Source organism: Mastigoproctus giganteus, chromosome 3 (genome assembly GCF_048544385.1).
Source record: "Mastigoproctus giganteus isolate SK-2022 chromosome 3, ASM4854438v1, whole genome shotgun sequence".
Classification (NCBI taxonomy): domain Eukaryota; kingdom Metazoa; phylum Arthropoda; class Arachnida; order Uropygi; family Thelyphonidae; genus Mastigoproctus; species Mastigoproctus giganteus.
Genome location: NC_143577.1, coordinates 108947973 through 108960396, shown reverse-complemented (window position 1 = coordinate 108960396; position 12424 = coordinate 108947973). Strand labels below are relative to the sequence as shown.

Genomic DNA, 12424 nt, shown 5'->3' with positions numbered 1-12424 from the left:
AGGGGATCACTTAGAAATGGGCTCAAACATTTAATGATAAATTGTGGTACTTTGTCGATTCCCGCTGTACCAGTTGCAGGCAACTTATTAATCGCAGATAAAAGGTCTTGTCTTGTTAATTGAATGGTTTCAAGTGCATCTCTGGGCACATCATCATCAGACATGGGAATATCACTGGGCTCATGTTGGTTTTGCTGAACTCGTGCAATAAAGTCCATCCACCTTTCAGGATCAAACTGTGGAGGGAGTTCACAGTATTTCTGTCGGTATGATGGACAGCCCTTATGAAGTGTGGTTTCAATGTGATGTTTTATGGCTTGAGACTTGAGGCGGTTGAAGCTTGCTTGTCCTTTGGAGTACACAATTCGGTCCAGAGCTAGTCCTGTCATTTTCCACTGTTTGTACAGTTCCTGTTTAAGCTTAAAACTGTTGCTCAGCTCAGGAGTCCACCATCCTCTCGTACGTTCAGAGATCCTTATTTTCTTTGAGGCTGCATAATTAGAAATTGTGATGAGCCAGCGAGTTAAAAGGTCTAAGGCAAGTTGATTATCACATTGCTCAAGTGCATTCCAAGGAATTGCAGTGGCTGCTTCTAGACATTTAGTAATGTTGAGTAATTTTGGGCTCGTTATTATCTTGGTGTGGACCTGAGTCGAGACGTTGTAATTTGGAGTCGGAAAATATAAGTTAATTAAAATTGGCATGTGATCAGATTGAAAAGCTATTTCTGTTGTAGAATCAAGTTCACAATTGCCCGATGATAGCACAAGATCAAGATGGTGATCACCTCTGGTCTGGAGATTATTAATCAGATGGATTCCTAATGGGTGAAGGTTATTTAGCAATCTGGACTGAAGATGAACAAGTTGAGGGGAAAAGTTAAAGTCTCCACAGATAACATGCCTTGCTGAGTGATGGAGCCCATGAATGAGCCAATTAGTTATCTCGTCGACGGTTTCAGCATCGGGTCCTGGAGGGGTGTATGTAACTGCAAAATCAATGCAAGCAGATTTAAATTCGCATGACACAATTAGCCCTTCGAACTTAGTGGACTGACTTTTATAATTCTTAGTAACAAGTATGTGCGGTGTTTTGTAGAAGAGTCCCACTCCACCTCCCCTTTTGTCTTGTCGGGAGCAGAGAATCACATTATATCCAGCCGACACTGCATATGGAAAATGCTCCTCATTTCGGCCAAGCCAGGTTTCTGTTAAGCAGAGCACATCAAACTTGTGCAAAAGTAGAAGTTCTTCTAGAGTTTCAAGCTTGTTACGGATGCTACGGGCATTCTGATAGAATATAGAGATGCTATTATGTCTGGGGATATGCCTTAGTACCCTCTGCGGTCTTTTTCTCTCTTTTTTTAAGGTGTTTCTTTCAGATATCTTAACAGGAATTATTGTGAATTGGCTTCCATTCATGATTTCGGTAGTGAGTCAGCTAGTGGGGTTTACCGGACCCTGAATGTGATCGTGGCTTGATTGGCTGTGCCTCTGAAGTCTGGTGGGGGGCGAAGGTTGAAAGTAGGGCCTGATGAGGAGCCCTTGAGGCCAAGTGGATGGCTGACACAGGATTTTATATTGGGTACTGTTGCAATCTAATCTGAAAGATGAATAAGAAGGCCATTTTGTGGGTAGTTGGTATACATCAACGGATATATTCAAATTATCACTTATGCCATTTTTAACTTGCTCAGAGGTTGTGTGTGGAGCCAATCGTGAGATGAATAGGCTTTTGCGAGTGGGTTGTTGGTCGATGTGTGCTACGTTGCCACTAGTCTTGAGCCAAGTAGTTGGGGCTGTCCCAGTTATATATGATCTTCTCGATCTCTTGTTTCTTCATGTCTCAGGTACCATCCTTGCCGTTTGGCGCTTTTCCTTCGTTGTGTTTCCTTTGGATACATGAGGGGACGGCCCGGCGACAACCTCACCCCACGAGTGGGGGCCAAGGTGAGTTTCTGTAGGAGTTTCCTGACAGTGTCTACTAACAGAATTGGGATGAAGAATAGCATAAAAAATGTGCGCGTGCGCATGTTATTTTCGTATGCGCACGCGCACACAAAAATAACATGCGCACGCGCACGTGCACACAAAAATAACATGCGCACACGAAAATAACATCCGCACGCGCACGTGCACACAAAAATAACATGCGCACGCGCATACGAAAATAGACATGCGCAGGCACATATGGAAAGAAATAGGCGCACGCGCATACGAAGATAAATATGCGCATGCGCATACGAAGATAAATATGTGCATGCGCATACGAAGATAAATATGCGCATGCACATACGAAGATAGACATGCATTTTCGTATGCGCACGCGCATAAGAAAATAAACATGCGCACGCGCATACGAAAATAAACATGCGCACGCGCATACGAAAATAAACATGCGCACGCGCATACGAAAATAAACATGCGCACGCGCATACGAAAATAGACATGCGCACGCGCATACCAAAATAGACATGCTCACGCGCATACCAAAATAGACATGCGCATGCACAGACGAAAATGGACATGCACACACGCAAACAATTAATGTTTATCTTCCTGTTGGATTTCATATTATGGTTATTATGTTTATTGTTCTGATCTCAGATACAATGTTAATGGTTACCTGTTGTGTATCTTGTAATTAATAAAATAAAATAAAATACCCTACCGAAGGCGAAGCAGAACACTTTCAGACAGTTGCTATAAAGGAGGCCTGAAATAAACTAGCCTCACTAGTTTATTTCAAAAACTTTTGAAATAAACTAGTGAGTTTATTTCAGGCGCAGTCTTGAACAGCTAGATACCTTGTATCTTGAACCTCTTGAAACCCTTGTATCTTGAACCTCTCGTGGTATCTTGAACCTAGATACCACGAGGTGGGAGCACTCACTATCGTCCAACACTGGAAAGGAAGGATTGCTCAATGCTTGGTCCAGCGAGAATTGTCAATAACCAACTGTTTTTGTTCTGGACAACGGAACTATTTTTTTTATTTACATACATTTTTATTACATATATACAAACACTTTCTATTTACAATCATGACATTCTGCGTATGAAACAATTTTAATTATATAGCTTCACTTGCAATAATTCATTAATTATTGTTCATTAATTCATGAAATTGTAGTGAATTTCATAATTCTGGAGCAATCTCTAATGATTTGTTTATAAATTCTTTCAATTTCAATATAGAACGAATAATGTCAGCTGTTATTTCTACTGATTTAAATGCAATTTGCAAATTTTCTGTGGTATGCATTCGCATAATTTTCATTGCCATATATATCAAATGTTGGGAAGTTACTCCACGACGATCAGATCTACGAATTTCACTCGATGCCATCATAAAGGGAGTAATTTTCAATCCATTTTTAAATTTTCATGCATGTTCCAAATATATAGCTGGAAAAGAAAGTTCTTCTGCATGTATATGAAACTTGTTGGAGATGATTTTTGACCCTGTGCCATTCATAAAATTTATCTTCGGACCATAATAACGTTTGTTGTTGAATTAACAATAGTTCATCATCATTGTTGACAGGTTCCACAATTTCATCTGAATGTTCCTGTTCACTATCATCATTTGTCTCCAAGAACTCGTCACTCACTTTTATGCCCAGGGGCTCACATCTGGTGAGTATGGGCTTGGCACACCCAGGGTCCTGAGCTGGATATCATCATTCTTCTCTTTCTTGGTGATTCCCTTCTACTTCTGACTCTTGTGTTTTCTCTCTCTCTCTCTCTCTCTCTCTCTCTCTCTCTCTCTCTGGGTAATTCAAAATTTTTTTTTTTTTTTTTTTTTTGGTTGGTGCAGCATAAGCCTCAGGCTTTCTTGCACCTTATGGCTAATAATAATAATAATAATAATAATATCAAACACTCAATTACAACATCCAGTGGAGGCAAATGAGTAGGATATGTTGGATATATAAATCCATTTGACGTGGCCATAGTTGGTATCCGTCCCTCTTTTTTCGAAGTATGACATGTATTACAAGTCATGAAAGTACTCATTTCTTGTAAATGAAATTCATTTTGAAGTAATTCATATGAAGTTGTTGGAAATGGTTTCAAATCTAATTGAAACCGTAAACGATCACAAACATTACAACTAAATCCAAATGAGTTTTTGTACATTCTTTTTTCAAACTTACTGTCAGCTCATGTAGACACTATAGGGATGTAATCAGGAATCTCATTATTAGCCATTTCTATTTCGCTTTTTTTTTGTGCACGATATTCCTTCATTCATTCTGCTGGAGTTTTAGATTCCTGATAAGTATCAGGCATTGTAGAACTCTGTGGTTGAATTTCATTATTATTTGGAATAGTTTGAATATCTAATTTCCTCTTCTTCCGTTCGTGATATTCCTTCATTATTTCAGCTAGAGTTTTTTTTTGGTGCAGTTTGAGAACTCCCAGTCCACTGATGAACTATCGTATTTACATTAACATTTGGATTCACATTTCTGTCCAACTTCCCTTTCTTTATTTCATGATATTCCTTTGAACGCTGGGCTGTAGATTTTGGCACAGTCACTCACATATTAATCATTATGCTCAGTGGCGGATTTAGCACTTGAGAGGCCCCAGATGAAATTCAATTTTGAGGCCTCCCCTCTAAATATTTTCGGTACCACTACAGTGTGCTTTCTATGCACATGTTTTTATTATAGCACGCACTCTAGATTTGGTGTTGCGATTTTAATCATTTTTGGTTGCGCAACTCTTTCATACATATTTTAACTAATGTTTAAATGAAAAATGACACAACTACCATCCCTCCCAAATCTAACATTAATACATAAAATCTAGCATTAATGATAATATGTATTCTACTTTAGATTCACTTAGTTCGCATAGATATTTCATATATGTGGGGATATTCGCATAAGAGTTTACTAACTTCTCATATTAAATTATAGTTTTATTCAGTAACGGTAATAAAGATGAGTGTAAAAATTTAAAATGAAACAATTTTATTATTTTTTTTTTTGAGACCCGAGATTAGAGGCCCCTCGATTTAAAAGGCCTCAGGTGCGCGCCTCATGCGCCTGCGCGGAAATCCACCACTGATTATGCTGATATAACATAGCACATCACTGCTCAATTGTATTTGTGTCATTGCACTTGTTGCGTACAATTGAGTTTTCTTGGGCGCATGCGTTGTACTTGTTGCGTCAGTGCAGCAACAAGTACAACTCATGAGCATCGGGTTTTGTAACGAGTTCTAGGTAACGTACAGGAGCAGATTAAGGTCGGTTGAGGCCCCGGGCGCAGAAGAAAATATTGGGCCCCTTAAAAAAAGAGAGAGAGAGAGACAGGGAAAATAAAAATACATGTTAACCATTTTTTAAATAAATAAAAAATGTTATGTACTATTAACGTTTTATTTCCAATAAAATTTGAATATAATATATGTATAATATAATTAATGGCATAATAATAATCACAAAGTTTTGAACTAATATGTTCAACTAATTTGTTGGGGTTTTGCGTGGGCCCTTCAGAAGTCGGGGCCCAGGGTGCGCGCCCGGTGTGCCCGCCGTTAAATCCGCCTTTGGTAACGTAATGCTTTTTTCCAAATAATGCCAGTAAAAACGTTTTTAACGTCAAAAAAGAAAGTGCGAAGATTGCTCCAATAATTAATAAAATCCAACCAGTGGTGAACTAGCAGTCAACCTCTGAGCAGATGGAAAGAAGATTCCTGGCCAAACAGAAGATTTAGCCTAATCCTTGAACCTAAGTAAATTTAGGGCAGAAGCCTCATACTGTACGAGCTATAAAACATTACTGTGCAAGTAGTTTATAGCCTCATTCTGTACAAGCAATGAGCAAACTAGGTGTGCTATTTAGTGCACACCACATTGGAATCCAGGTATGGTAATGGCATACACTCAAAAATAAATAACAATAACTTCTCCATTGGAGCAGTGTTTTTTTTATTGCACTGCTCCTTTGAGACCAGTGTGAAATCATACTAAGATCGACTGTTGATTCACCACATACTTTCTGAGTGGAAGTGTGTGGAGTGCCTTTGAGTAGTGCTTTTTATTTACAATAGTGCAATACTGAGGCAACTTGAGATGAAATGCCTCCACAATATTGAGGGCTGATGACCCTCCTATGTGTGTGTCCTGTGGCACAATTTTAACGATCAGACACCTTTTAATTGACTGTCCAGATTTTAGCAGCACCCGTTTTACCGCTTTTAATCATCTGACTGAGCCTTATACACTCAGTCAGATTTTATCCGACAATGACAACGTGTCTGCTGTTTTTAGCTATTTTAAATCAATAAAAGTTTTTAATTGTATTTAATTCATGTTATTGTTACGTCTCTATTGATTTATTTCTTATATCTTTGTTATTATATATCTGGACACGGTGGCCTTACTAATTAGGTCACCGAGAGTTTAAAATTTTTTTAAATATTACCTAGTCTTGGCGCATTATAGCCGTTGTTGCTGATGCGCCAAAAAACCCAAACAAACAAACAAACAAACCTCCACAATATGAGATCAATGTATTAATTAGCAAATGTAATCCTTGAGAAGGAAGGAATAGTTATTCAAGCATTTTAGCATTCGTAATATACAGTAGACTGCTGAAATAATTGCACCCCAAATAACGGAACATTTGAGCTAATGGCACATTCATATCGGATGTTTACATATAGCACAGATGTCTTACAGTACTGAAAAAAAGAAAACAGCAAGTCACGTGATTTCTGTATTCATTTAAGTTCACCAATTTGAAAGTGAATTCTGTACTGATATCATGGATTATACTGCTGTTTTACATTTATTTTAAATTAAAAACCCCCCACTATGGCTCTTAAAGTTAATAAACCTCATACAGAGAAGAAAAGAAGAACAACATTAAAGCTTAGTGACAAACTTGATATAATCCAAACTACTACAGTATGGTCACCCGGAAAGTTAATTCATTTACCCACATGTATATTTATATGCAGAGTATTTTTCCATGCTATTTGTAGATCATTAAGAATCATTTTTAAATTAATTTTATTAATATTAGCCATATGGTGCAAGGAAGCCGGAGGCTTATGCTGCACCAGCCAAAAAAAATTTTTCTGAGTTACCCTGTGAGAGAGAGAGAGAGAGAGAGAGAGAGAGAGAGAGAGAGAGAGAGAGAGAGAGAGGTAGAAGGGCATCACCAAGAAAGAGAAGAATGATGATATCCAGCTCAGGACCCTGGGTGTGCCAAACCCAGTGGGTTAAAATGTGAGCCCCTAGGGTTAAAAAACAAGCTTTCTTTCTGACACCAAATTTGTATTTGATATATGAGAATTTGTGTTTAGATTCAGAGTCATTAATCGTTATCAAATTATTATTTATCAGGCTCCAGTGTTTTAAAACTGACAGCATCTGATCCTGATGGTCCAGACTCCAGTATTCGTTATTTTATTGAAGGTGGGGCAAAAGATAATTTTGCTTTAGATGAGAAGTCAGGTGTGATAAGTATTGCAACAGGTGCAAATTTAGACAGAGATGTTTATGGAACTGAATATAACATTATTGTAAGTATTACGTGTTTATTAAAATTATTATATGCTCATTAAGTAAATGATTATACTGGGTAATACATAGATATTATTGGAATATTTAAGAGCTGTGAATTCTTAAGATATATTTTTCTTTATGAAAATGTTTTGAAAAAATCAGCACCAAACAAAAGACAAGCTGGTAGTTATAGATTTTTATTAAATTTATCATGATAATAGAATGAACAGACAGTAAACCCCCGCGAATAGCGGGGGGTTTACTGTATTAAAGTAATAAAGGGGTTCCGTTCCAAAGTATGAAATATATAAGAAAAACTAGTCTAAAATTTTGTCTATGTATGTATTATGTGTACCTTCATAAATGACTATGTACATAGTGAAATGCAAGCATAAGGCATCGAAATGAAAATAAGAAACAATTTAATATTAAATGTAATATTTATTAGAAATTTCAAACAAATCTTTCAAACCAGCGCCTTTGCTAGCTAAAAAACTTATCCCGCCAGTGCTATCGCCAGTTTCGCTAAAGTAGTTTTAAGGAGTTTTGCCTTTTCACGAATGATGAGTGAACTTAACGGAATTTTATTTTGAGTTCGGTCTTCTATCCACATATTTAAAGCTTTTTCCATTTTTTCTAATTTAACATCACGAGTTACAGAGCAAATTTTTGAAGCAATTAGTGCGTTTTGACGGACACTACGGCGGATTTTTTCTTTCGATTTCTTAATTGATCGTACCGTTGACTCATTGATTTTATAATGTTTTGCCACTGAGGAGACACTTTCACCATTAGAAATCTTATCTAATAACTCAATTTTATTTGCTTATGTCATCACCTTCTTTGATCTTTTCACATTTCCCGTGTTATTCGTAGCCATATTTTTGTATGGGTTAGAAAGAACTTGTCCGTAATAAAGTCACTTTCTTCCGTTAACACACTCAAAAAAGTCTGATTTCACTAACACACTGCAAAACGGTAGATTTTTTCACTTTTGTAAGCATATCAATTTATAAATTGATAAATTTATTCAATTTATTTAACTTTTCAAATATTTGGGTTCCCAACGTGCTATGTAGCAGTGGTCTCTTTGCAAGATATTATACTGATGGAGAATAAACTCTTGACTCCATTCCCTAATGTTGCTTTCCCCCCCCCCCCCCAGGCATTTATGATATAATTGCTCAGATACTCAGACTTCTTTATTATCTTTTACAGGATGTTCAAAATGTTTGTATACAGTTGAAAAACAAAGCTTTTTTTTTTTTTTTTTTACTTAAAATGATTGTTTATCAATATAAAATGTACTTTAATGAAATATTTTTTGTCTAGGTTGACAGTACAGATCAATGACAATTGTTTACTATTGACACAACTTCTATCCTGATTTTTTTTGGTTTCTGCCTTTATTGGTTAAGTACCTTATTTTTGTGCATTATATTGTTTATTTCCCTATTACAGGAGTTCTCAATGGGGCAAAAGTTGTTTTTTTGGGAGGGGAATCATGGGTATTACAATGGTTTGTGGCCCTTGAAAGTACAACCCTACTCGAGGACATTTTATTTCTTAATATTTTATTTCTTAATATTTAATTTCTCTCACTGGATTTTCTTTTCCCCTGAGAAAACTGATTTTTAACATATAGGTATATTTTTTTGGAGTGAGTGGAGAAATTTTGTTAAAAGGATGGTAGTTGGCATGATTTAATTTAACCACCTTTGCTTTTCATAGGCATTAAATGCCTAAGTGCTTTCAGAGGTAATGTCTCTGCAATCCTTGGCATTTGCACCTTTCTGACAGCTGTGACCTTGGCAGCGGCGTGGTGGGTGTGGTTTATTTATTTATTCTTTTGTTTCATTTGTCGTTGTTTTTTCCCTATTGGAGGATTACCCTGACTTCTAATATCTCTTGGCATAAGCATATTACAAATATTGCTTCCTCTGCATCAAAAAAACTGGGTTTCTCTTTCACCCTCAGCATTACTGTTCTTCCAAATAGCTGTTCATTCTGTACAAATTGCAAATCCATCCTACATTGTTCCCACATCTGGGACGGTCCCCCCAAATCTCCCTTATGCTTCTGGATTCCATTCAAAAGAGAGCAGTTAGGCTAATTAACCAGTCAAAATTCTTTTTACTGTCGAACTTCAAACTCACAGAGCCAACTTTTCTTCTTCTTCATTTATTCATTCAACTTTGATTTTCTGGAACAATGTTCCTTCATACATATTTCCTGAAGATTGCAATCTACAGAAATTCAAGTCTAATATTAACAAGTATCTTCTTTCATCTTCTCAACCTTTAGCCCATGCACGGTACTAAGTATTTTGAGTTCTAATACTTCTTGTGTTTGGGGGTTTCATAAAAAAAAATATTGATAGTGGTTTGCACAACACAGATAATTAACTCAGCCATTTTTCCTGTTTAGAATTTAGTGAAATGCCATGCTCCTTGACTGTTATGCGAGTGCCTTACAGTTCTTGATGAAATGGGATCTCAATAAATAAAATTCTTCCTTATTCTACTTAAAAAGCTAAATGATTTTATCAGATCATCGTACTAATATTGTTACACTGTATTGCTCATTATTTTGTCATTTTATTGCAGTGGGTGCCTCCATAGCCAGGTGGAAGGAGCAGCAGTGCGTAGCACACGCTTCTTGATTAGACCAGAGTTTGAGCCCATCACCACCAAATACAGAGAATGCGGAAAGGTCAGGGAAAGACCACTGCATATTCCCGGAGCAATATGGCCTTAGTTGCTAATGCTCCTAAAAAAAAAAAACCAACCAATTTGTATGCAGTATAATTAATTGGTGCCTCCATAGCCAGGTGGGCAGGAGCAGTAGTGCATAGCACACGCTTCTTGATTAGACTGGGGTTCGAGCCCATGACCACCAAATACGGAGGATGCTGAAAGTCAGGGAATGACCACTGCATATCCCCAGCCCATATAAAGTGTGAGGGTTGGCGTCAGGAAGGGCATCCGGCCATAAAAATTTCATGCCAAAACAATAAAAAAAAACGCTGACCCCATATATATATAATGGGAAAAAGGCGAGGGAAAAAAAATGCAGTATAATTAATTACAAATATGCTTGACCTTAAAATCAGCAATGAATAATCTTTACATTTTGGAAAACCTTTTTGGGAAGTTAACTGGAACACTGAGTTAATTTTAAGAAGTAAACTTATCAGCTGGAATCTTTTTTCATTTCATTTGATCATTGCCTTTTTCATCTTTGAAGGTCAATTAATATTACTATGTACAAAATGCCAAAATTTTCAGAAATCTGTCAAACAGTTATTTGCTCATTCAGCTGACTGTTGGTTATTTTGGTGGTTTTCTCCCAAACAAATATAGTTATACTATTGGACCAGCAAGCACCTTTTTATGCCACATATAAATTCAGCACATCATCTAACAAGAGTTGAATGCACTAGAACAAAATCCTGTTTGTTGATGTTGACATGCACTTTCTGTAGGTTTGCTTTTCAAACAGGTATTCAGAGACATCACACAGTTGAGATTTCTTCACTTGGTCTTTATTATATTCTTTGAAATTAAACAAAGAGGAATGAACTCTGTATCCATCACTCAGAACTCTGTATCCATTGTTAGTAGAATGATAATATTTGGTCCACAGTTCATAAAATGAAAAATTAAAATTTTGAGTCAGTATATAGATTTCTTTTAAGCAAATATATAGATTTATAATGATTTAACATTTCTGTAGAAATTTATAATGATTTAACATTTCTGTAGAAATTTATAATGATTTAGCATTTCAGCAGAAGTAATAATGCTTATCTTTGTAATTTCATATTCCACATTTATATACGGATGCACATAAAAAATCTAATTTGTCAATGTTTTAAATTTTAAGGTTCATGCTGTAGATACTGGAAATCCTATTCAGAAAACTGCCACAACTACAGTCACAGTTAGTGTAGAAGATGTGAATAATAAGCCACCTGTCTTCCTGCAAGAATCATATGTGAAATATATTTTGGAAAGTATGTGTTCCAAAATAAGTTAAATTTTAACAGCTTTATCCTGTTATCATTTTTCTTTCAAAATAAAAGAAAAATGATGTGAAGTAATTATATTTTGTTTTAATATTGATATTGAATCCAAACTCCATCCATATTTTTAACTGTTTTCAATAAACTTTTGTATTATAAATACAAAAAGTGTATTATAAATGCAAAGTGTAATTTTTATATATTAAATGGTTGTTCATCATATTAGCTGCTTAAAATGTTATAATGTATAGTAAAGCTGTTTAAGAAATTGTGATTACTAGTATTTAAACTTCACAAGTCTATCCATTGTCCTAACTTTCAAGAAACATGCATTATTTTTAGTTCTCCCTTAAATAATTCATTTTGTATATTTATCTTGTTTTCTGAATGATAATTGCCTCTTTATAGCCACTACCCATCTGCTGGTATGCCCTGTCTAGATGGTGAGGTTTTGAATTATAAACTAATGATTTTCACTGATGCTGTTCAATGAAGTGTTTACTAGCCCTTCCACCCTGTGTTTTCTAGCTGGGTGCCTTGCTATGTTCTTTCATTCATTTCTCCACACTGGTTGGTGACTTAGTATGTGTTTTTTAGAATCCAGACATGTTATTACTTGTTTTCTCTGGCATTAGTTAGTGGTTATTACTTGTTTTCAGAATACCCTTAATAACTTTTCACATCACTCTGGTATAAGAGATAGCATATTCAACTGTTTTCTTGATTATCTTGTTAATGAAATTTGGGGTATAAAGTGGTGATTTGTTTTATCATGAAAAGTTCATCCTTCAGCAGCTGTGGACTGCCTGCAGTTGAGGATTATATTTTTTATAATGCCAGCTTTTAACATTCTGGGAATAATAGGAATT

At 36.0% G+C, this 12424-nt stretch overlaps 1 protein-coding gene across 6 annotated transcripts in view; it reads left to right on the top strand.

Annotated features, from left to right (window-relative positions):
• Cad74A (cadherin 74A) overlaps nt 1-12424 on the top strand; it is a 748720-nt gene that overhangs the window by 396561 nt on the left and 339735 nt on the right. For all 6 annotated transcript variants that reach the window (XR_016546733.1, XM_090369392.1, XM_090369388.1 and 3 more), the window contains 2 exons: nt 7370-7548; nt 11417-11546. Coding sequence is in view for 5 of the 6 variants with exons in the window: in XM_090369392.1 (XP_090225518.1) it covers nt 7370-7548; nt 11417-11546 (309 nt within the window). In the remaining variant the exon portion in view is untranslated. The remainder of the gene's footprint in view (nt 1-7369; nt 7549-11416; nt 11547-12424) is intronic.